Raw genomic sequence first — 25,745 nt, 5'->3', positions numbered from 1 at the left:
AAAACCAAACCAAAACCCAACCCAAACACCAACCCAAACTAAATAAAACCAAAACCCAAACTAAAACCAAACCCCAAACCAAACTAAATCAAACAAAACCCCAAACTGAAACCCAACCCAACCCAAACACCAACCCAAACTAAATAAAACCAAAACCCAAACCAAAATAAAACCAAACACCAACCCAAACTAAATAAAACCAAAACCCAAACCAAAATAAAACCAAACACCAACCCAAACTAAATCAAACCAAAACCCAAACCAAACTAAATCAAACCAAACACCAAACCAAACTAAATCAAACCAAAACCAAAACCAAGAGCAACAATCAAAAAGAAATAAAAAAGAAGAAGAAGAAGAAGAAAGAAGAAGAAAATGATAAATTAGGATCAAAATTAACTGGAGGGTACCAAATGGATACAAAACAAAGAAGGGAGCTTCATTCCCAGCAGGTGTCCTGCCTGGTGACAGTTCCCTGTGCCCACAGACATTGAAACACAAACAGGAGAACAAAAAAGAAGAACCCAAAAGTAAATTCTGTGGAGTGTGGCTCCCAACACAAAAAGCAACACAAACACACACAAAAGCACCAAAAATGCTTCTTCCCACCTCTCTGTCTGTCTCTCTCTCTCTCTCCCTGCTGTAAAGCCTCATTCCCTGAAGGGTATCAGCCTGCTTTGTGTTGGTAAAGTGTAAGGGAAAAGTTTCTCTACAAGATACAACAGGACCCGCAACAGGAAGAATCCAAAACTAGAGCTTACCCCAATGGATCAGCACTCGCCATCCTCGGAAAGGGAAAATGAAGAGAGAAGGGGGGAGAGAGAGAGAGAGAAGGAAAGAGAGAGGGATGTGGAGGCAGGTGGAAAGAAGAGTAGGAAAAGCAGAGTGAAATACTGTTCGGAGAACTGAACGGTCATCATTATTGCCACTGGTGCCTACATCTTCCGAGCCCAGGCACAGGAGGGGGACAGGTTCAATTACCAGAAAAGGACTTTTGTCCTGCTCACAGCATGGCAGACACATCCAACTTTGGGGAATATGGAGAGGGACACACTAAGACTGTAAAAAAAACTATAATAACCCCACCCCCTTCCCAGCCAAACCCCAATGAAAGCAGTCAGCAGAGCAACGGGGTTCACACTTCATGCTGCATTTTTCTGCCTCTTACATAAGGCACAGTTAGAGCAGGGTTGTATCAAGGAAATAGTTCTTTTTGTCCCCACTTTGCTCAGTGCAGTGTCCCTCTGTCCCCCAAGCTGGCCTGGTAAGAAGGACTTTTTTTTTCTGCCACGAATGAACTGTGAAACATATTGGTTATTAAAGCATGCATTTCTGAGCCAGCTTGGGAGCCCAGGGTACAAGATTGTAGCTCAAGCTGTGAATCTGCTTTGATACTGGCTTATTAGTCATGATGGTCTTACAGTCAGGCATTCAGATCAGCTAGAACATACCAGCTCAGCAACCCAGCACTTATCTCTGTGGATGCCATCTTGTGCTCCAGGATCTCATTTTTCATTTAAAACAAATTCAGTCTCTGGGTCTTAAAGGTTGCAAAGGAAATCTTTCCAATGTGAATGGAGAATAAATCAGTGCTGTGCTGAAAAGAGTCTGAAGCAGCAGCTCTAAAAGCAGAATGAATCTCTGGCACATTGACTTTGAAGCCTAGTGACAATCAAAGACTTCAGTATTCTTAATTTTTCACTGCTAACCAAAGCATTCAAAATCAAACAAGAACAGTCAGGCTGTGAAGTTTTCAGGGGGGGGCTGGGGGTGGAGCAGGTAAGCAAACCCAGGAAGGTGTCACCACCTTCTCACATGAACAGAGATTAGAAATAAACAAAAATCTGGTGCCACTCAGCCAAATTCTTTTCAAGTGGGATGCAGCACTTCCCCTCCCCACCCCTTTTTATTCCCCCCCCCCTCCCCTCTCTCTTTACCTCTCTCAATTCTCTCCATTTTCAACAACAGGCTCCCAAGCTGCCAGAGCTGCCTCTGGCTGGGTGAGGAAAATTCATTCTCCACAAGAGGGTCACCAACAGAAATGCCAAATTTCATATAGGCCCAGTAGATTTCACAGTTTACTGCTGGGTGCAACCAGCCATGCTTCTGGTTACATCAGCATTGCAAATGCTGGGGCTGGGCAAGGCAAGGCAGCTTTGAGAACAGTCAAAATTAAAACAGGCTCAGAAAGGAAAGGAAAGGAGAAGTGGTAGAGAAGTGGAAAGAAGCATTCCAGCAAGTTCTTTCTCATGTGTTTGAGTGACACTCCATCTTTTCTTTTTTTGGCCTGGAGTGTAAATTTGGGTAGGATCTAATTCATATATATATAGAGAGAGAACCACATCTAGGTGTACATATGCAGGGACAAACAGTGTCCTCAGTTGTACCTGTATGAATCTAGCTACAGTGATGTAACTGAGAGGAGCAAATTGACACCCATTGCATCTTGGGAGGTGTGTGCAGTATGTTTTGATGCAGGAAGCACACCCATTGCCACACATGCAGAGTATCCAAATGCCAACAGAATGGGTGCAAGAAGGTGGAACTCATTTCTCTTTCAAGTCATTTTTTTTCTCCCCGGCAGGGAAGGCACTGAAGAGGTTAACAAAGAGAATGGAAAGCAAATTGACAATAGGGGGGGGGAAAGGAAAAGGGAAATGAGGTTTGAAAGGGAAAAAAACATGATCAAAATGAACAATCCCAGGACACAATAGACCCAGAAGCGCAGACATGTGCATTCCCTACAATACTGAAGCGAGTGAACTACGGAGCTGCAGCAACCCAGATACAGAAGAAGAGAAGCACTGAAAGAGGGGAGGGGAGGGGGGTGGGGTGGGGTGTGAAAGTCAGAAAGAAAAAAAGAAAAATAAAGGGACAGTGGCCTCAGCTACTAAGACAACCATGTGCATCTAGAGGGAAGGGACCCTTAAAGATGCAGTATTCCTTTAACAAATGACATCATGAAGTTGGATAATTAAACGCCGGCCAAAAATTTCACGGCCACCGTGATTAGCTGGCCCCATTTTGCTGGGGTTCTCTTTGCTGCCTATCCCTCCCCTTCATCTGCACAGATGCAGAATGCAGGTCCTCTGGCTTTCCCACCACTGAGGTCCTTCATCCTAATTCTTCGAAGTGAGAGGGTGGTAAGGCCACAGCGAATGTGATCCTCCCAAATCCAGCCTGGTCCTTCAGTGAGAAGGACCCTGGGTGACCCTCATGCGCCTAGACTCTGAAAAGCTGAGAGGGAACACGACATACCCATGTCTACTTAAGAAAGTTCCTGAAGGGCCATTTCCTCTCCTTCTAACACAGCTTTGGAAGCTGCTGGAGAAGGACACGTGGACAACAAATGGTGCTGGGAACATCTGCTTGAAGGACCCTTCTCCTGTCAAAGAATTTCTGCACTTCTCCTGCTGGACCTGACTTGAATCCCTGTAGAGCAGCTGATCTTCAGAGTCTGTTCAGACTAACTTTTAAGGCAAGAAGTGCAAATGTTCAAGAACAGAACTTATGCATAAGGGGGATCAGAGAGAGGAAAAGGGATGTCCATGTCTATAGTAACAGCCCAGGAAAGCCCAGCCAGTAAAGACTGGCCCACTGCTTCTTCATGGTTGTGAACTTAGAGGTTCCTGAGAGTTTGGGTTGAGCACTTGTTCTCATCTTGGCATCTTTAAGAGGGTGCTTTCTACCCCACGTGAGGCACGATGCTCTTCACTGTGGTGGCTTCAAGGCTTGAACCTCTGCCCACAGAGGGCTGCCTCAGCCTGCAGAAGGCCAAACAGAGGCTGCCCCTTCACAAGGTTTTCTATAAAAAGGAGAAGTGGAAAGAAGAATGGTTTGCCAAATCCAGAAGGTCCTTTAAGGAACCCCCTGCTTCCCCCTTTTGGAATCATGTGGAACACTCCCAGTCTTTGGGTGAGCTAAGAGTTTGTCCTAAGTGTATAAGGATAACATTTTGATGAAGAATTATTCACTGCAATGCAGCTTATGAGGATATTTTTCTTCCCCGGAGATGGAAGTTTTAGGAACAGGATTTCCACTAAAAACCTTCCCAAAAGACTAAACTTTCTTTGGGTTGTTTGGTTGGGGTTTTTCTTTTTGCCCATGTACCCCCACAAGTCTGCCCCCTACATCTGGTGGCCTGCACATCTTTCACTGTGCCTCTATTCACAGCTGGGAGTTACCCTTTTTGGCCTTCATTATCTGTCACTTGATCTGCGAGACTGGGATGGTCCTCCAAACACTGTCTTCAATCAACTTCTTCTCTTGTGTCCTCTGGTGCAGGCAGGGCAGCCTGAAGGAGTTTGGCTCTTACCTAGGGGCACTTCACATTTTGTTCTGTTTGATGGGATTCCCACAGTTCCCTGCCTCTGCTGTCACTGCCTCGGTTTGTGCTGCTGTTTCTAGCTCTGGGAGCGGAGCACTCTGGGCTTTCCTAGGGTTTTATATTCTAATCCTTCCCAAAGTACTCTTAGCAGCCTCACCTGCGACAGAACTGAACCAGAAGCAGCAGTAGGATGAAATTTTAGTGGGGAAAACATTGGTACAGTGCCAGGCTGCACTGGGGGGAGCCTCAAACCAATGGAACTGTACAAAACCAGCTGCAGTGTGGGGCTGTAAATATCCCACCCTCTCGGTTTCTCTCGAAAGAGAGAAGAGTCCCCACGTGAAGAAGGTAAGTACTGCATCTTTAAGGTCTCAGCAGTGAGGTAGAGGAGAGGAACATATTGTCAGTGTTTATACCTTTCTTCTTTGTTGAATTTGGGATTGGCTTCAGAGATATCCAGGCTTTTACTGAACATTGTTTTACTATGGCAGGAACAAAGCGAGAAAACAGAGTTACTAGTGTGGACATTGATAAAAGAGAGTCACCTGAAGCAATGCTGGACACCCAGCCCCCCAACCCCTCCTCCCCTTTTTAAGCAATGCTCTGAGAAAAACCTTTCTTTTGCTTTCCAACTATGGTTCAAGCCTACCCAGTGCTGAAGTTCATTACCTCGCAGTAACTTCTGAGGTCTAGCATGACTTCCCCCATGCATCCCATAAACCCTGCTCTCCTTGATCCAGTTGAAACCCCAGGCACCATCTACTTTGTCACATTGTGGAGGGAAAACAGAACGTGCCTGAAGGCACCAATTGCAAAGCACTCGTTCCTTGGAAGTTTCTAGAAGACCTCATCCCTTAAGCACAATCTGGGGCTGCAAAGACTTCTCTAGGAGACCTCATCCCTTAAGCACAATCTGGGAGAAGGTTAAAATCAGGCCACAGAGCCTCTTAGAGGCACAGGAATCCATGTGGTATTTTAATTTGTAGGGTCCATTAGCACTCACTCCCAGCTCTCTTCCCTATGCTCACTGCACAGAGAAATGTCCTTCTTGGTCATCTTGGGCCTGAACCCCTGAAGCTCAGAAGCAGAATTCCCTGTGCTTGGCTAAAAGGGCAGCTTCTGCAATGGATTTGACTGGTGATCTGCTCTGCTGTTTCACAGAACACTGCTCCCTAATGCTAACTGATCTTTGATGCAAGCTATCCACTTCAACAGTCAGAAGAAAATGAATAGTTAATGAAGCTCATTTTAGAACAGTTTTTGGACTCTCACAGCAGAGCTGCTGAAAATCCCTGGCACACTCCCAAGGGATTCTAGCTTCCATGGAATTCTTCCTAGTCTCTGCGATTTTGGCACAAAGGACAAATTAGCTGGTGTTAAACTAACCTCTTTTCTTTTGGCATTTCCATGAAATACCAGATAGCCTGAGAGGTGTGGATACCACAACAGCAGAAGCAATTTAGATGCAATTATGAACCTGTTTAATTGACAGCTAGCAGGGGAAACCAAGAATTATCACAGCTTAGTCACCACTTTTAGGGTGGTTGGTGTTCCTGCATGCTAACTTTGCCATGCACCAAGACCCAATGGAGAGCACTTGGAGAGGTCAGCACAAGCATTTCAAGGAGGCTGTTAGCTCACCCAGCAGCCTTTGTGCTGAGTTTCCCTCTTCCATTACCCAAAACCTAAGTCACCAAAGGACTCTTTTTCGATTAATACTTCCTCAGCCTGTAGGGTTGAAGGCTGCCAAGTTTCCAACCTCAATGAAAAGATTTAAACAAGCCAAGATCAGACACTTGTAGGGTCCCCACATGGTTACCAAAAGCACAGGTCATCACACAGACACATCAACCAGAAGCTATAACACAAATCCCCTTCATGCAAGCAAGCACCTCTTTACTACCAGGACTAAATCACAAGACACATGGGTGTGTTCTGCCCACTGGTTAGAAGAGCATCTCTGCCAGCTCAGGAAAGAAGCAATGGCTCTGTGTCTCCAGAGGGCTACACAAGTCATCATTGTCTAAATAGAAACATAGAATTGTCAGGGTTGGAAGGGACCTCAAGGATCAGCCAGTTGCAACCCCCCTGCCATGGCCAGGGACACCTCACATTAGATCAGGTGGCTCACAGCCACATCCAGCCTGGCCTTAAAAACCTCCAGGGATGAGGTTTCCACCACCTCCCTGGGAAACCTGTTCCAGCATCTCACCACCCTCATGGGGAAGAACTTCTTCCTAACATCCAATCTGAATCTACCCATTTCTAGTTTTGCTCCATCCCCCCCAGTCCTGTCACTCCCTGACACCCTCAAAAGTCCCTCCCCAGCTTTCTTGTAGCCCCCTTCAGATACTGGAAGGCCACAACAAGGTCTCCTTGGAGCCTTCTCTTCTCCAGACTGAAAACCCCCAACCCCCTCAGTCTGTCCTCATAGCAGAGGAGCTCCAGCCCTCTGCTCATCCTTGTGGCCCTTCTCTGGGCACGTTCCAGCACCTCCAGATCCTTCCCGCAATAGGGGCACCAGAACTGGACACAGTGCTCCAGGTGGGGTCTCCCCAGAGCGGAGTAGAGGGAGAGAATTACCTCTTTCCATGTTCCACCTCCCTGTCTTCTTAGCATTGTAGGATAAAAGCACAGAAAAGCTCAGCTGAGACCAAAAACTGTCATTCTTTCAATAAGCAACCACCCAGAAGTGGATCTAAGCCCTCCTGCTGTAAAATCCACTGCCAGTGGGTCATCCGATGGACTGGAATATGCAACTAGCCATTAAAAATCCCCCGCTCCTGGTGGAGGGCACTTGTCATTTTGTCACTGCCTGCTCTGACAGATGGTGCCCCATCAGCAATGCCTCCTCCCCAGACAGTCCCCATGCAGTGGTGCTCCTGAATGAAGCCAGTTGATGTTATCAGCCACTGTGCTGCCAGCAACACAAACTGTGCCATTGTCATCGGTGGATGTGGATGGTATGAATTATGGAAGCTCACACATGGAGTGAAATAACATCTTCCCTTTAACCCCTTCCAAAGCAAGCCCTACCAAGCCCATCACCATCAGTCATGGTGGCTTTACATGCCTTTCTCCACCCTTCACCACACCTTTATGTCCAGCCCTGCAGTGTGGTATGCATTGGCCTGAGTCTCTTTTGTGCCTGGCAGGTTTTGCTTCCTTCTTTGCTGATATGTAGCCTGGGTATGCTCTACTCTCATCTCCTGATTTCAATTGCTTCCTCAGGGGAAGAATTGAGTAAGACAAAAGCAAAAGAAGTACTTTGGATAGCAAGACACAGCTTTGCCTCTTCAGACTTTCGAATTTCAAGTCAAAGCTGAGGGCTGGAAGGAGAGGTTTCAGCTCTCAGAAAGCTTCGGGATCAATCTAACATTTCTGGTTTGTTCTGCCCAGTTGGGCACTTACTGCAACCAGCTGGAGAGTGGGTGAGGGAAAGGGATTCACCTCTGTCTGTCTCTGGGAGCCTCATGGCCTTGGCACCTACCAGACCAAACACTGGAAACTGAAGCAGGAGCGAGCAACTGTTTGTCAGGGTTGTGTTCATCCTCGACACTTTGAGGCCTGTGAGGAACACTGAGCACACCCTGTCCTCAACACTCCCTTCATCCAGACCTCACATCAAAGCAAACCACATACTCCAGACAAGTTTCCAACCTACCCTACTGTAAAAGATCTCTGTGGCAAGAGTATCTCAAGGCCACAATTCCAGTCTGAAACAGGTCCTAGCAGATTGTGGAAACCACCACTTCTTCCTCACAGTAGACAGAACTACAACAGCAATTCTAAGGGCCTCTGGACATGAAGCTATTCCACATTTTTCTTCCAGTTCTCAGGCAGAAAAAGGAGTTTCTGGGCACAGCAGGCTCTCTTTTGGGCAGATCTTAACAGCTGAACAAAGAAAACATGTCATGCAGCTGAAACAGAAGTTGCAGCAGCATGGTCATCCTTATGTACTGATTGGTTTAATCCAAGGGAGAATCCAAATGCATGTGCTTCCCTTAGGCTGGTCATACAGAAAGAGGAAGCAGCTTCCATGGTTCACATAAGTGAACTGCTACAGCTCACTTACTCTCCTGGAGCCTGTCTTGAGGAGACACCATTCTCCTCTGCTGTTTCTCCACAAGACTGGCACTTTCTTTGATAGAAAAGAGGAAAAATTATGCATATTGTATCATTTTACAGGGAATTTCTGTGGGTCAGGTGCATGCTGTCTTTGACAGCACATTTTGGAAGCATGTGAAGATGCCTGGGCAGGACTTCCCAGATTTGAGCTGTTCTGATCAACTCATTTAACTTCCAGTGCCCCAAAGCTAGGCACCTAATCATCTGGATTCCTGGTGTAGGCTATGGAGACAAAGAGGAACAACCAGAGGGCCATTTCTCCCATCTGAGATTGTTGGAACAGAGGACAGATGTATCTGACACCTTCCAAAGGCCTCGTCTGTCCCCACCGCCTGGAGTGACAGCTGCATCACAAGCTCACACTGAATGCTTGTGCTCTCCACAATTAAAAAGAGGTGAGATGAATCTTGTCCAGAGGACATGGTGGTTTCCTGAGCAAGAGCTGCAAGAGGCCAGAACCCTTAATTCCCTGGCAGGACTTCTGGGCCCACGTGCACGAGCGCTTCTGGCTGCCACATCACGTTGCAAATGTGCTTGGAAGTTGTGACGAGTGCTGGTGTGAACAGAAAAGCTCCACAGCTCCTTGGATGTGTGACATAAAAGGGGGCAGCAGACCAAGACAGGCAGGAGTCCTGGGTGAAGGGGAGACCCACCTCTGTCCATGTTGTGCCATTTCAATCGCTCTGCGAGCAGGGACTGGGGAACCTCCATCCGTCACGCTGAGGACCTCCATCGACTTCCTCTCTGGCCGCCTCTTCCCATGCCTGTTCAGCATTGGGGAGTCCACACGCTTCCTGGGGGGATCTGGATGGAGAGAGAACACTGTGTCAGCTGAATTCAGCTTTGCCTTACCTCACACAGGCTGCTTAAAGCCTCTCTCAGCAATCCCACTCTCACACCTCCCCTACAGACACAGATAGCTTTGTGATGGAGATGAACTTTGCAGTCTCTCCCTGGTTGCCAAATTGGAAGTTGAGACGCAAGTCGCAGTCCACCTACAGAGAGAAGGAGCTCTGCTAACTGCCCTGAATGCAGGAGTGCTGGAGAGCACAGGTACAGCTCCAGCAGGGCATGCAGAAGGACCTTACCAAGCTGGTAACAGCACCACCAAGATGACAGCGTGGCTACAGCACAAGCTGTTAGCTTGTAGAAGCCATCCAGGGATCCTCCCTATGTACCCAAGCTGCTAGAGCTTGCCAGGGCTGTCCCTGCTAAACGTGACACAGGGACATGAGTACACAGTGAGCTCAGAATGGCAGCCTCCTCTGAACATATACCCCTTCTTTTGCATCTTTTCAGGTTTTCCCTGCTGCTTTGTGCTTTCCTGCCTTCAGCATGACAAATTAAACATCCTTGTGGTTGACCTGAGCTGAATCTCCAATGAGAGACACTAAAACTTATCTTGGAGGTCATCACACAGCTTTTACTGCTCCAGCAGCTGAAGTGCTTTACACTTTTTATTGTGCACCATTTCTGTGAGGTATTGAAGTGCTACTTCCACTCTGCAGAGCGAAAACTGAGGTATAAGAATGAGATATTGAGAGGCAATTTGTTCCTGAAGGTGCTGACAAACTGACTTGCTGAGGAGCAACTGAAGTGCTCGGGGAAAAAAGGGGGCTTCAGATCCCAAACTGCACCCTAGAAGCTGACCTGCCAAACCACACATGGAATCACAGAACGGTCTGGGTTGGAAGAGACCTCTAAAGGCCATCTAGCCCAACTCCCTCTGCCATGAGCAGGGGAACCTCCACAGCGAAGCAGAGAACCAACCACAGACCTACTGAGGAGTTTTGTTACTAATAAGGCATAGAATCATGGAACCATGGAATCAAAGAATGAGAGAATCATGGAATGATAGAATCAGGGAATCATAGAATCATGGAATCATAGAATGATAGAAACATGGAATCATAGAATCATAAAATGATAGAATCATGGAATCACAGAATCACCAAGGTTGGAAGAGACCTCAAAGATCATCAAGTCCAACCTGTCACCACAGACCTCAGGACTAAACCATGGCACCAAGTGCCATGTCCAATCCCCTCTTGAACACCTCCAGGGATGGTGACTCCATCACCTCCCTGGGCAGCACATTCCAATGGCTAACAACTTTCTCTGGGAAGAACTTTCTCCTCACTTCGAACCTAAACTTCCCCTGGCGCAGCTTGAGACTGTGTCCTCTTGTCCTGCTGCTGGTTGCCTGGGAGAAGAGACCAACCTCCTCCTGGCTACAACCTCCCTTCAGGTAGTTGTAGACAGCAAGAAGGTCTCACCTGAGTCTCCTCTTCTCCAGGCTAAACAACCCCAGCTCCCTCAGCCTCTCCTCATAGGGCTGTGCTCAAGGCCTCTCACCAGCCTCGTTGCCTTTCTCTGGACAGGTTCAAGTGTCTGATAGAATCATAGAATGATAGAATCATGGAATGATAGAATCATGGAATGACAGAGGTTGGATGGGACCTCCAGAGGTCACCCAGTCCCCCCCGCTGCCAAAGCAGCATCATCCAGGGTAATCTGCATAGGAATGCAAACTGGCAGGTTTTGGAAGTCTCCAGAGAAGGAGACTCCACAACCTCAGGACAGTTAACAGGAGGGAGGCAGGAAAAAAACCCCAAACCAACCAAAAGCCCAGAAGGATTTTGTTTTCTTTGCCTGGGCTGTTTCAGCTCCCTACCCATTTAGAGACATGGTTTTAATTTGAGTGGAGAGTGACCAGGTGTAAGAAATGCATCCTTCACCCTGCAGTTAGAAAGACACTCACAGTGCCCCTAAGGCTTCATCCTGTGCCAGGACTCCTTTGTAAAACCAGAGATATTGGACAATTCTACCTCTACAGCTTAGTCTGATGGTATTACTTTTACTCAAGCTCCCCACCTGCTTGTTTGTTGGTGTTTCTTTACCCTTGCTCTCACATCACGCTTTTTTTAGGGCAAGTTCTCTTTAAGGCAGGGCTCATTCTTGAAACAATGAGCATGAGCAAAGAGGCTGAAATGCAAATGGGCTGGTGATAAGAACTGACCCCATTACTGTAAAACCCAAGTATGCTAATGGTCATGTTCCTGTTAAAATTTAATTAGCCAAAAAAGCAGTTGTGTCTCACTCCATTTCTAACCATGCCCAGCAATAAAAAGGTATAAAGAAAATACTCTCAGGGGCAATGACCTCCAGATTAGGAAAAATACATAGTGCATAAAGCTGAGGGCAAAGGAAAGGGAGATCAAGCTAATAAAGCAGTTATGCTGGGTGACTTCAGCTGTACAAGTGGTCAAGGGTAAGCTGGAACAAGGTTCAGACATTTCAACCTCCTGCTACTTCAAATGAGTTCAAAGAACCAAGAGAGGATTCAAGCCCCAGGAGAACTCTTGGGGTTGGAGCTGTCACCAGAGCTGAGCAACCCAGGGAACAGCAATGTCATTGTGATTGGCATGGAACAACTGAGAGCTGATACAAGGTGTGCAGAGGGCTATCAGACACTAGAAGGGAAGGTGGAAGAGTGCAGTTTAGAAGGAAGAAGAATGAGTAAGAAGGAATATGAAGCAAGCAGTATGAAGCTGTGTAAGCTCAGGCTGCATTGCTGTTAGTTAATAATAGAGTCTGAACCAGAAAGATGGAAAAAGGCAAGGAAAACATTTTATGAAGAGGCATTTTAAAAGGCAATTTGATCCAAGCATGTTCAAACCTGAAGGCTCCAGCAAATGGAAATTCAGCTGAGTGACACCTGCAGAAGTGACAGACCAAATATAAGGTGGACATTAAAAGACAGTGGAGAAGAAATGTGAAAAGGAATTAGCTGAGACTTGCACTAACAGTGTTTGGTGCAGTCATCAGAAAGAGAAAGCTTCAGAGAAGGACAGGAGCAAGAGGGACTGTGAGGGAATCCACAGAACAGTGAAGGAGGAGAAGGTTAAAGCTAACGAGCCAGATGGTTCTTTCTATCAGTCCTTGCTGTGCAAGGGGCTGAAAGGTATTGATTTCCAATCTGTATTTTTAACTGTCAAAGACACAGACTAAGCAAGAAGAAGAGGTGGTGAAACACACCCCTAAATTCTTAAAAGTTTGATGGAAAGTACATCCAGAAGCTTGTATGAAGGTAGCTGAGCTTCTAACAAAGGTGTTGAAATGGGAACTAAAATCCCACACTGCACGTGGCTGAGGGGAGTAACCTTTCTACTTGCTTTCAGTAGGGTCTGAGTAACAAACAGGGAGGCACTGAGCCCATCATCACTGCCAAGTCTAAAGATACTGAAGGAATAGTTAAAGACAGTCATCCTGCCCCAAAGCTGAAAGTGGAGCCACCTACAAGCAGCAGAAGGTTTTGCAGAAGGGCAGGAATTAAGAACAGGGAAACCTCCAGTGATTCTCCTTCTCTTCTTGATTCTGGAGACAATCACATAGGAAAAAAACCCCCACAGCTCAAGCCCTGGTCTGCACCTGTGGTAGTTTTGAGGATGTATTTGCCTTTCATTTCACATCAGCAAAGTGAAGTCACTCCCAAGGATTTTTATAGAGGAAGAGAGAATCGTATAGGAAATGATCCAATTCTGAAGGCATTCATCTGGGAGGTGGGAAAGAAAGGTTCACCTCTGGGCTTTGGGTGAGGCACCCACATTCTGTATGGCTGCTCTGGCCCACTCCTTGTTCTCTGGCTGGTTAAGAAACTCCCCTTCCACAGAAGCCTTTGCCTGGGGGAGGTGCTGGTTGACATTCATTCAGTTTCTGAAGAGGTTTCTCATTTCCAAGGTTGCAGGTAAAGAAAACAGAGGGGGACTTGAAAGATGGGGAAGGTGGATGAACCTCTGCTACGAGGATAGGCTGAGGGAGCTGGGGTGGTTCAGCCTGGAGAAGGGAAGCCTCTGGGAGAACCTTAGAGCTGCCTTCCAATACCTGGAGGGATCCTACAGGAAGGCTGCAGAGGGACTTTTCATGAGGGTGTCTGGAGACAGGACAAGGAGGAATGGTTTGAAGCTGAGAGAGAGTAGGGTTAGACTGGAGCTGAGAAAGAAGTTCTTTAGTACATGGATGATGAGACTCTGGAATAGGTTGCCCAGAGAGACTGTGGATGCCTCCTCCCTGCGGGTGTTCAAGGCCAGGTTGGATGAGGCCTTGAGCAGTTGAGTCTAAGTTGAGAGGTGTCCCTGTCTATGGGAAGGAGGTTGGAGTAGACGAGGCTGGATGTTAGGAAGAAGTTCTTCACAGAAAGAGTTATTGGCCTTTGGAATGTGCTGCTCAGGGAGGTGGTGGAGTTACCATCATTGGAAGTGTTTAGGAAGAGACTTGATGGGTTGCTTGGTGCCCTGGTTTAGTCGGTTAGATGGTGTTGGATGATAGGTTGGATTCAATGATCTCAAAGGTCTCTTCCAAACTGATTCTATTCTATTCTATTCTATTCTATTCTATTCTATTCTATTCTATTCTATTCTATTCTATTCTATTCTATTCTATTCTATTCTATTCTATTCTATTCTATTCTATTCTCTATGATCCCTTCCAACCTAAGCCATTCTACGATTCCCTGGCCCTTTGAGAAAGCTTCCTAGAGCTGAACCAGACAAAAGGGACACCAGAAGAGAGTGCTAGGCTGAGCTGGCCATGGTTTTACTTCCATCCATACTTTCTGAGACATAACATGCAAAGAGAGAGGAAAAAGCAAAACCACTCTGAGCTGCACTTTCTAGTTTGGCAAGAGCTCAGGCAATGCACAGCTCTCATGAATGTGGGTTCTTCAAGCTGCTACTATTAAATCTGTTACTTTTCCTCTGCTCTTCTTTGTGCAAGGCCATTGCTAATGGCTAATGATGAGATATTCATCAGAAGCATGACTGCTTTTAATTAAAGCATGCCCCATGCTCTCAGAGATACTGCTGGGAACAGAGGAGGTGAAAACCCCCCCCGCAGAAGAGGAAATACAACCTCCAAACACTCAAAGAATAATGCTCAAAGAATCCAAAATGTGCCAGAGAGGCAAAATGAGACCTTCAGAGTGGTGTTCCCCTGGTGGGGGAACATTTTCACTCCTTGTACAAAAAGGGAAAAAAGAAAAGTCCAGAGTGGAGCACAATATTTCAGCTCAAGCCATGAAAATACTTGGGCATGTGGAAGAGAGAGCTATGATGCATTCAGGGCACAGCTACATGGTCACTGACATGCTGGATATTGAGATTCTGGAGTCACCTTGCTGCTTTTCTCATGGCAAAAGCATTTCTGAACCAAGAGGATGGTGTCCTTCCATGGCAGCATAATCTGTTTGAGTCAAAAGCTGATCAGTGAAGTGCTAGGTGACAAAGTGCTCTGAGCAAGGGGCTTTTGACCACAGGACCTGTAGTTGGCGCAGCTACCCATCTTCATCTTGATCCCTGCCAACATGCTCTCTGTAGCTCCATGCAGGTAAGAGTTTAAAAATCACTGCATTGACACAGAATTTCCATCTCTTCTCCCATAAAAGAGATTTCCCTGCAAAATTATAGGGCCTGGAGCCTGGAACTTGGATAAGGTAATAACTCAACAGAGTGTTAACAAACTTAAGAGTTCAATATATCACTGCCCTGCAGGCTTGGAAGCTTCCAGGCTTTCCTGTCCACATAAAGAGAACTTTGCTTTTAGCCTTCAAAGTGCTGAAATACAACAGCTGAAACTCACAGCACCATGTGAAAATGCTTTTCCAGGTCCTTGACAGAAGTGATTAGTCCTTTATTAGTTGAACTTCAGTCACTCTGGATCCTAAATACAACAGTTGCAAGAACATTTTTGTTCTGGGAATATTTCATTCTGGGAATAAGGTGGTCTCAGAAGAGCTTTATAAGACATATAAGCAATGTCCTCAGAAGGCCACTGATATCCTGGCCTGGATCAGTAATGATGTGGCCAACAGGGCCAGGGAAGTGACTGACCCCCTGGACTGGGCACTGATGAGGCTGTACCTCAAACAGTGGGTTCAGTTTTGGGCCCATCACCCCAAGAGGGATACTGAAGTGGTGGAGTAAGACCAGAGAAAGGCAATGATGCTGATGAATGGTCTGGAGAACAGGGCTGGTGAGGAGTAGCTGAAGGAAATGGGGTTGTTTAATCTGGAGAAGAGGAGGCTGAGGGGAGACCTCATGCCTCTCTACAGCTGCCTGAAAGGAGGCTGGAGCCAGGTGGGGGTTGGTCTCTTCTCCATGGTAACAAGCGATAGGATGAGAGGAAATGGCCTCAATTTGTGCCAGGGGAGGTTGGTGTTGGACATGAGGAGCCATTTCTTCCCCAAAAGGGCTGTCAAGGTCTGAGAGGGACTGCCCAGGGCAGTGGTGGAGTCCCCTTCCCTGGAAGGGTTTAAAAGCCGTGCAGGTGTGGTGCTGAGGGCCATGGTTTAGTGCTGCCCTGGCCATGCTGGGCTGATGACTTAGTGATCTGGAAGACCTCTTCCAATGAAAATGATTCTGTGATTCTATAATCTCACTGATTATTAAGCTTTTAAAATCTAGGCTAGTGTAAAACCATGACAGTCTGATGTATGACCCACAAACAGGTATGTGATACTATTCATACTGACAACAGTGCCTGTATTTCCTTGCAGCCAAGATAATGTGTCCCTGCACACAGCTCCATAGGGATGCAGTGAGCCCTAGCAGCTCACTCCCAGAAGCAGCATTTCTGCCACACCACATGTAGGTTAGTAATTAGCAAACTCTGCCACTAGACTGCTGTACTGCTTCCAACCCTCATCTGCTTGCACTGAGCCAGCTGGTGGGTCCACATGATATTTTTCAAGGTCTGGTTCACCACCAGCTTGGCTGTTTCTGCACTGTGGGACAGACATGTCCTGAGTTTAACCACTGAACAGACCTGCCTGCTTCAGGGTGAGGATTCTCACCAGCGCTGTGCACGGGTTCAGTGGCAAGGCCACAGTGATGGGTATGTACTTAAAAAGAAAGAAAACCCCACCAAACCCACAACCAAATCAACCAAAAAGGGTGAGGAAGATCTAGGTGAGATGGATTCATGGTGGGAGAGGTCTTATCTGTAGTACCTATTTCATTTCTAGGGGGAAGATCCTCATCTTCATGACTAGGGTATCTCTCCTTCCGGTCAAGCAGAAGAAAATAAATCATTTTCTCTTGGTTTTCTCTGCAAAAAAAAAAAAAAGGATTAAAAAAAAACATCTTTCAATGTGCAGAGAAAAAAACCCATGGACATGTAAGTAAACCCTTCTCACCAGGCAAGCAATTACAGGTATTCTAAGCAAGCTGGAAATGGTCACGTACCCACCAGCCAGCCAGGCAAACTAGAAAGCTTTAGAGAACCTTGCTGTTCTCCACCAAGCAGCTAGTGAGAAAAGGAGATAGGATTCCTGTCTTACACACAACAGAGGCACAGGACAGACAAAATTACATGCCCACAGAAGTCCAAACCAAGAAGGGCAGCAAGACTCTAAGTGCTTTCTCCGCTCCGTGTCCCACTTAATACCTCAAATAAATACAGCAGCTCTTGGCTATGAACTTGGAGTAAGTCCCACAAAAGCATAACCAGCACACATCAGAGCCTCTGGATGCCTCCCCATCCAGACTGCATGGCTCAGCTTTTCATGGAGTGACCTTGCCTGGCAGCAAGGGAAGAAGCAGTACCATGCCTCCACTGCTGGTGAGGCTGGGAGCTCCTGACACTCAGTACAAGCAAGAAAGGCTCAGTGCTTGCTCCCAGCATCTCACCAGCAAATGAGCAACCAGAAGGGTGAGAAGCTGCTCCTGGTCCCTCTCCCCAGGTTTCTGAGCACCCCAGCCCATGGCCACCCAAGTGATAGGAAGACTGAGCAAGTGCTTACTCTTCTGACAACAAGTCCTGTAAGAGTTTATTTCGGTCACGGAAGCAGCCTAACGAGTGCATGCTATCTAACACGTCTGGATCAATATCCTCCAAGGAAGGCAGAGAACGAATCTGCACCTTTCGAGGGATTGGCTGCTCTGGTTCTGGCTCGTTCTTACCCCCTCTGCAGAGGAAAGAAGGTGAGAGAGAGACACAGAGAGAGACAGAGAGAAAGGGGGCAGGGAAAGAGAGAAAAGAAACATGAGTCACAAATGAACTCGTACTCTGAGACACAGCCTGCAGCAACAGATGGAAACAGCTTGTTAAATTCCCACTGAGAGCCCTCAGCTCCCAAGCAGACAGATATTATTTTGAGGAGAAACTGCTGTGAAGGCCAAGAGTGACCAGCACCGTGTGGATGTGGGTCTTTAGTGAGGAATGTTTGTCTTCGGGCAGACGGGCAGCAGGAATGTCACTTACCAGTGCCCTCAGAAGCTGGGCAGGTTCAGCAACCCAACCCCAAACATTCACAAACCACTGCATGGCTTCAGAGAGGTTGCCCCACCAGCAGGCCAGACCTCAAGCCAGCAGGCTGCCAAGGGATGGCTACTCAATGATGCTCTTCCAGAGAAGAAGCCTTGAACAAACCATCCCTGGTTTTCACCACTTCTGACTGCAACTGGCACTGCAGCAGCTTCTTTCTCGGTAGCTTCCAATGCGATCACTTTTCAGTGGTGCCCAGCCATGTGGCCAGGGCCAGTGGGCACAAACTGGAGCCCAGGAGGTTCCCCCTGAACAGGAGGAGACACTTCTTTGGTTTGAGGGTGCTGGAGGCCTGAAGCAGGCTGCCCAGAGAGGTTGTGGAGTCTCCTTCTCTGGAGAGCTTCCAAAACTACCTGCACATTGTTATCCTGGGCAAGCTGCTGTGGGTGCCCTGCTTTAGCAGGGGGCTTGGACTGCATGATCTGCAGAGGTCCCTGCTGGGATTCTGTGATTAAGAGGCCTCATTGCTCAGCTTCCCAGGTAACACACTTTAAAGGGTTTGGGGGGAAGGAAGCAATTTATTTCCATGGCCAAATACACCAATTTCTGCTTCTCTTCAGACATGCAGGTTTGAAATCTGTGGCTCCAGCGTGATGCCCAAGGTCAGCAGCAGAGCTCAGAACACAGCATTAGCAGCAGAACATAGCACCCTTTAGAAAGTAGTTAATACAGGCTGCCTGCATAATTATCTCCTCCCATTCACCAGGCTCAGGAAATATTGATTATTTGTTGCAATTAAAGGCTCTGACTGTAAGAAACAGGTCAAGGTGTCAGGATATCTATAACCATCTGAAGGTTGGTTTCACTTCCAAGAAACTCTCCTGGGATTTTTTCCTAGTCTGGGCAGGACTAGAGCAGTGGTTGTGCCCCTGCACATGATACTGGTCAGGCTACAACTTGAGTGCTGGGTTCAGTTTTGGGCCCCTCCCTCCAAGAAGGACACTGAGGTGATGGAGCAGGTCCAGAGAGGGCAATCAAACTGGGCAAGGGTCTGGAGGACAGGCCTGGGGAGGAGTGGCTGAGGAACCTGGGGGTGTTAAGCCTGAAGCAAAGGAGACTTAGGGGAGACCTCAACAACTCACTGCTTTTAAACCCTTCCAGGCATGAGGACTCCACCACTGCCCTGGACAGCCTGGTCCAGAGCTTGATAACCCTTTCAGGAAATCAATTGTTCCTCATGTGCAACCTAAACCTGCCCTAGCACAGCTTGAGTCTGTTTTGTCTTGTCCTGACAGCTGTAACCAGGCAGAAGAGACCAATCCCCACCTGGTGCCAGCCTCCTTGCAGAAGCAGTAGAAATGTGTTGAGTCCCTCCTGGACACACATCACTGGTGTACATTAATGGGTCATGCCAACGGGGGTCAGACCACACTTCTCTTACACTGAGCACTCACACCCTGCTCAGTTTTAGTCACTTGAAGGGGCTGGAAGGAGAACATACAGGACAGAGGAAGAATCTTGCACTTGCAGCCCGGAAAGCCAAGCAGAGCCTGGGCTGCAGCAAGAGAAGTGTGGCCAGCAGGGCCAGGGAGGGGATTCTGCCCCTCTGCTCAGAGCTGGAGAGACCCCACCTGGAGTACTGCCTCCAGTTCTGGAGCCCCTAGTACAGGAGGGATCTGGAGGTGCTGGAAGGTGTCCAGAGAAGGGCCACAAGGATGAGCAGAGGGCTGGAGCACCTCTCCTGTGAGGACAGACTGAAGGAGTTGGGGCTGTTCAGTCTGGAGAAGAGAAGGCTCTGAGGTGACCTCATTGTGGCCTTCCAGGATCTGAAGGGGGCCTACAGGAAGGCTGGGGAGGGACTTCTCAGGATCTCAGGCAGTGATAGGACTAGGGGGGATGGAATGAAGCTGGAGGTGGGGAGATTCAGGCTGGATGTGAGGAGGAAGTTCTTCACCATGAGAGTGGTGAAGCCCTGGAATGGGTTGTCCAGGGAGGTGGTTGGGGTGCCGTCCCTGGAGGTGTTTAAGCCCAGGCTGGCTGAGGCTCTGGCCAGCCTGATCTAGTGTGGGGTGTCCCTGCCCATGGCAGGGGGGTTGGAACTAGATGATCCTTGTGGTCCCTTCCAACCCTGACTGATACTATGATACTACAAATCTGCTCCATGAGGTTCATTCCTGTGGCTCAAAACACTGAAACACACCTGCTGACACCTCCCTGAAGCATCTATGTCTCCTGTAATGGCCCTGAATCTAAGGTTCAACTAAAGGAACAATTTTTACCTGGAGTGTCATGTCTTTGAGACTCCTACTCCCACTCCTACTCCTGCCTCTTCGGATCAGGACCTAGCTCTCAGCAGGTAGCAAGCAATGACTGGATCCCAACCTTGTACTCCCAAAGTTGATGATGACCTTGTCATTAAGATAAATTCTGGCAAGATGAACCTTTGAACAGCAGCTGAGAGCTTTTGGGTTTTAATCATCTGCAGTTCACTTTTAAACAGTATTGACTTAATTAATCATTCATTATGGCACAAGCAGATGTCCTTAAGGGAAGTTAAAGAGCTTGAAAAGGATTACTGGTTTTGAAAAGGTCCAGAAAATCTCATCCAGCAGATCCAGGGAGGTTCTCCTCCCCCTCTACTCTGTCCTGGTGAGGCCACACCTGGAAGATTGCATCCAGTTTTGGGCTCCCCAGTTCAAGAGGGACAGGGATCTGCTGGAGAGAGTCCCAGGGAGGGCTATGAGGATGATGAAGGGAGTGGAGCACTGCCTGGTGAGGAGAGGCTGAGAGCCTTGGGGCTGGTTAGTCTGGAGAGGAGAAGACTGAGAGGGGATTTAATAAATGTTTAGAACTATCTGAGGGCTGGGGGTCAAGAGGGAGGGGACAGGGACAGGCTCTGCTCAGTTGCACCCTGGGATAGGACAAGGGGCAATGGATAGAAACTCCAGCACAGGAGGTTCCACCTCAAAATGAGGAGGAACTTCTTCAATATGAGGGTCACAGAGCCCTGGAGCAGGCTGCCCAGAGGGGCTGTGGAGTCTCTTCTGGAAACTTTCCAGCCCTGCCTGGATGTGTCCCTGTGTGACCTGTGCTGGATTCTATGCTCCAGCTCTGGCAGGGGGCTTAGACTCAAAGATCTCCAGAGGTCTCTTCCAACCCCTGACGTCCTGTGATCTGGGTTTGCTACAGCAGAGTATCACAGAACATGAGGGGTTGGAAGGGACCTCCAGAGATCACTGAATGCAACCCCCTGGCAAAAGCAGGACTACCTGCAGGCTTCTTTTGTATCAACCAGCATGGGAGCCACTTCCAGAGAGCACAGCTTGCCCTCTCCTCTGCACTGAGAAGTGGCTTTTCCTTATGTCCCACGCCTGGTCAGCCTCAGACAGAGTCAGGGATTGTCACACCAACTCATCAGGCACAAAAGGAATCTGCAGAGAGGTGCCCTGTCATTTGGCAACGCCTCAGGAAAGGAAAATCAGCAGGCTGGGGCGGTGATTGGCACCACTCTATTGCCTGTTCCATTCCCAGTCTAGCAGAAGAGTGACAAATTTGTTGCATTTCAGCCCACACAGACATCAAACAATGCCACCTGATGAATGCTGCAAAGCACACAGGGTTTGTAAAGGCCTGCAGGAATGTAATTGCTGCTTTAAACTCCAGCCTCTTTGGGGAGGAGCAGGGCATGCAATGGCTGTGATGCCAGCCCAGGGTGGAATCCTGCAGCCTCTCCAGGAAATTCCCTTGTGAATCTCACAGACAAGCTTCAGTGCAAGGCAAAGCAGAACTGCTACAGTTCTCCTGCACCCAGCCCTGCAGGTGTTTTAAAGACACAGAGATGGAGTTAGATAATCATAGGCTCACAGAATCATTTTGAGATCTAGATCTAGAGTGCAACCATTCTCTAGGGCAAGGGGCAATGGATGGAAACCACAGCACAGGGAGTTCCACCTCAACATGAGGAGAACCTTCTTTACTGTAAGGGTCACAGAGCACTGGAGCAGGCTGCCCACAGAGGTTGTGGAGTCTTCTTTTCTGGAGACTTTCAAGCCCCATCTGGATGTGCTCCTGTGAGACCTGTGCTGGATTCTATGGTCCTGCTCTGGCAGGGGGGTTGGACTCAAAGATCTCCAGAGGTCTCTTCCAACCCCTGACATCCTGTGACCTTGTAATCTAACTCAACCATGGCTGGTGCTAAACCACGTCCCTCAGAACCACATCTCTGTGTCTTTTCAACACCACCAGGGACAGGGATTCAACCACCTCCCTGGGGAGCCTGCTCCAGTCTCTGAGAACCCTTTCAGTGAAGGGACATTCATTTAATGTCCAGCCTAATGGTTGGATTTCATAGAATCAATAGGGTTGGAAAAGACCTCAAAGATCATCAAGTCCAACCTGTCACCCAACACCATCTAATCAACTAAACCATGGCTACAAGTGCCCCATCCAGCCTCTTCCTAAACACCTCCAGTGATGGTGACTCCACCACCTCCCTGGGCAGCACATTCCAATGGCTAACAACTCTCTCTGGGAAGAACTTTCTCCTCACCTCGAGTCTAATCTTCCCCTGGAGCAGCTTGAGACTGTGTCCTCTTGTTCTGGTGCTGGTTGCCTGGGAGAAGAGACCAACCCCCTCCTGGCTACAACCTCCACTTGGGTAGCTGTAGAGAGCAATGAGGTCTCCCCTGAGCCTCCTCTTCTCCAGGCTAAACAACCCCAGCTCCCTCAGCCTCTCCTCACAGGGCTGTGCTCGAGGCCTCTCCCCAGCCTCGTTGCCCTTCTCTGGACACCTTCAAGAGTCTCAATGTCCTTCTTAAATTGAGGGGCCCAGAACTGGACACAGCAATTTGATGATCTTAGAGGTCTTTCCCCAGCAGCATGATTCTATGATCCTTCTTTTTCTCATTCTAGCAAATCTGATAGCTCCACAGTTAGGGCAATAACTCAGTGTTCCAGGACAGTGTATTTCCCATGCCAGCTAATTTTATTTGCCCTTTTGCTTCATTAGAAACACATGAAACGAAAGGCTGCTTGCTTGTTGATTTATGACAACCTGTGCCAGAGGTAAAAATAAATGATTCCCATTAAAAAGGCTTAAAAAACCCTCACTGAATTCATTTGGGTGGGTGGGCAAGAAGAACTGGAGGTTGGTGATGAAAGCTTTCTCTTTGGTTTCTGGTTTTTTTAAGGCTTGTGAATCATGATTTCAACTTTCAAGACCTCTCTCTCTCTCCCTGTCTGCCTCATCTGCAATCAAATGTTCCACTCAGTCTTACTGTGGCCTCACTGTTTGTTTGGAGAATTCAGTGCAATCACTTCTATGTTCTGAGCACAACTTTCAGGTCTGCAACCTCTACATGACCAGGAATGAAGATTTTGCATGGAACAGTGGTGTGACATGAAATCAAGAGAAAAACTAAAGGTGTGAGCAGAACAGCCAGGGAGTGCCACACTTATAACCCTCCTCCTCTGTCAGCAGCAATATTTCCAGGCAAAATGAATGCAAAGAAGGCTGTGACACACAACCAGATGAAAGCAGTTGAGTTCTGGAGGTGGCAGGGTTATTCACAGACTAAATTTAGCCAAAGGAGGTTAACCTCCTGAGGTCAATCCATGGCCAGGATAGAGAAAATGAGAAGGAGACTCATTAAAAAGGCTATTTTGAGCAGCAAGTTCATTTTAAGCTGTCTGAACAGACTTCTGGAAGAGCCTTGCTCTCTCTGCACTGACTACACTGGCAGTGTAAGGGAGACTTGCTTCTCACAGCTCAGTTTCTACTTGTGAAAACAGCCTCAGATGCTGTCTGCATTGAGGTAGAAAAGCTCTTGTGTCAGTCATCAGAGAGTCTGACCTTTCATGTGTGTACATGAAAATGTTTGAGCACTGGTATCTGCAGACTGTCAAATCCTCAACCTAAAATACTTAATTCTAAAAGTTAGACAATCTCTATGTAGTATCCAGCTCTGGAGTCACAGAATGGCTTAGGTTGGAAGGGACCTCAGAGATCACCTGCTCCAACCTCCCTGCCATGGGCAGAGACACCTCTCAACCAGACTCAGCTGCTCAACAGTGACATGGACCTGTTGGAGCAGGACAAGAGGAGGTCACAGCATTGATGGAGGGCTGGAAGCCCTCTGCTGTGAGGCCAGTGGGAGAGAGAGTTGAGGTTGTTCAGCTTGTAGAAAAGTGAGTTCCATAGAGAACTTCTTGTGGCCTTTCAGTCCTTAGAGGGACCTAGAAGAAAGCTGGAGACAGACTTTTGAGCAGGACCTGTTGTGACAGGCCAAGGGGTGATGGTTTGAAACTAAAAGAGGGAGATTCAGACCAGAGAGAAGGAAGAAATGTTTGACCCTGAGGGTGGTGAGACCCTGGCACAGGTTGCCCAGACAGATGGTAGATGTTCTATCCCTGGAACCATTCCAGGTCAGGTTGTTTGGGGCTCTGAGCAACCTGCTCTAGTGGAATGTCCCTGCTGATTGCAGCAGGGTGGACTAGATGACCTGAAAAGGTCCCTTCCAACTTAAACCAGTCTCTGATTCAGTGATAATAAAGTAATGAAATAACAGCTGCCTGACTGCCTGTGACCCCAGGGCATCCACCCTCCACCAAGTGACAACTTCCAGGCAAAAACCTTGAGGAGAGTTAGCACCATGGTATCATCATTGTATTGTGTCACCTTGGGACATGGTTTAGTGGCCATGGTGGTATTGGACTTGATGATCTTGAAGGATCTTTCCAACCATAATGGTTCTGTGATTCAATGATGTAATTCATCAGTGACATTTCATCTGATTTCCTGCTCCAATACTGAGCAAAGCATAGAGAAATCAGCTGATTTCACTCCATGAAGAAACAGAGGGGGACAGATGTCCAGTCTGATGCTAGCAGCATTTCACAGAATCACAGTGTTAGAGGTTGGAAGGGACCACTGGAGATCACCCAGTCCAACCCCCCTGCCAAAAGCAGGATCACCCAGGGCAGGCCACACAGGAACACATCCAGGTGGGTTTTGAAAGTCTCCAGAGAAGGAGACTCCACAACCTCTCTGGGCAGCCTGCTCCAGGGCTCCATCACCCTCACTGTAAAGAAGTTTCTCCTCATGTTGAGGTGAAACCCTCCGTGTTCAAGTTTGTATCCATTGTTCCTTGGCTTGTTACTGTGCACCACTAAAAAGAGATTGGCCTCCTCCACTTGACACCCACTCCTCAGATATTGATAGATATTGCTCAGATCCCCTCTCAGCCTTCTCTTCTCAAGACTAAACAGCCCCAGGGCTCTCAGTCTCTCTTCACAGGGGAGATGCTCAAGTCCCCTAATCATCCTCATGGCTCTCCCTTGGACTCTCTCCAGCAGGTCTCTGTCTCACCCAAAACTGGAGACAATATTCCAGGTGTGGTCTCATGAGGGCAGAGTAGAGAGGCAGAAGAACCTCCCAAGACCTGTTGGCCACATTTTTCTTGATGCACCCCAGGATACCATTGGCCCTCTTGGCCACAAGGACACATTGCTGTCCCATTTACCTTTGGAATCATTAGTAAGACACCAGAGGAGAGGTATTCCTGAGATTACTGCTGGAGATTTCCTCCATTTCTCTTTAATTTATCCATAAGAGGCCCCCAAAAAGCCCAAACCCACAAACCTTCAGCAAGCAACACTCCAGCCCTTCTTGGGTATAAAAGGTGCCTTGTCAACTGGTAGCTGGAGTGAGCATAAAAAAGCCATGGGCTTAATTCTGCCACTGTTCACTAGAGGTGAACTAAGGGAAAGCAAAGTGTTGAATGTCCTCAGGCCCTACCAAAGTCACATAAGGCCAGGAGTGAACACTGCCCATAAGAGGGAACTAGAGAAAACAAAACAAAGCAAAGCAAAGGTGGTATTTATCCCTGGTGACAGGCTTAAATATCACTTCATATCATCCCCAGGTATTTCCCAGGAGCAATGACAGGATTATGAAGGCAGAACTCTCCTTAGCACCCACCTGGGGATCCTGCAGGCACGCTGACCCCAAGAAGCAGGGATCAAAGCACCA

The 25,745-nt window shown here is 47.8% G+C and overlaps 1 protein-coding gene across 10 annotated transcripts in view; it reads right to left on the bottom strand.

Annotated features, from left to right (window-relative positions):
- The window catches only part of BRSK2 (BR serine/threonine kinase 2), a 432,580-nt gene that overhangs the window by 46,012 nt on the left and 360,823 nt on the right, over window positions 1–25,745 (bottom strand). For 6 of the 10 annotated variants that reach the window (XM_054171633.1, XM_054171641.1, XM_054171642.1 and 3 more), the window contains exons 10-14: window positions 17,253–17,417; window positions 16,461–16,558; window positions 9,109–9,259; window positions 4,744–4,809; window positions 762–785 (exon numbers count right to left, since the gene is read on the bottom strand). In XM_054171633.1, coding sequence (XP_054027608.1) covers window positions 762–785; window positions 4,744–4,809; window positions 9,109–9,259; window positions 16,461–16,558; window positions 17,253–17,417 — 504 coding nt within the window. The remainder of the gene's footprint in view (window positions 1–761; window positions 786–4,743; window positions 4,810–9,108; window positions 9,260–16,460; window positions 16,559–17,252; window positions 17,418–25,745) is intronic. The other 4 variants (XM_054171634.1, XM_054171637.1, XM_054171639.1 and 1 more) reach the window with 1 other exon arrangement.

Source organism: Dryobates pubescens, chromosome 22 (assembly GCF_014839835.1).
Source record: "Dryobates pubescens isolate bDryPub1 chromosome 22, bDryPub1.pri, whole genome shotgun sequence".
Taxonomy (NCBI): domain Eukaryota; kingdom Metazoa; phylum Chordata; class Aves; order Piciformes; family Picidae; genus Dryobates; species Dryobates pubescens.
The sequence above is the reverse complement of the archived record's forward strand: the minus strand, read 5'-3'. Positions and strand labels throughout refer to the sequence as shown.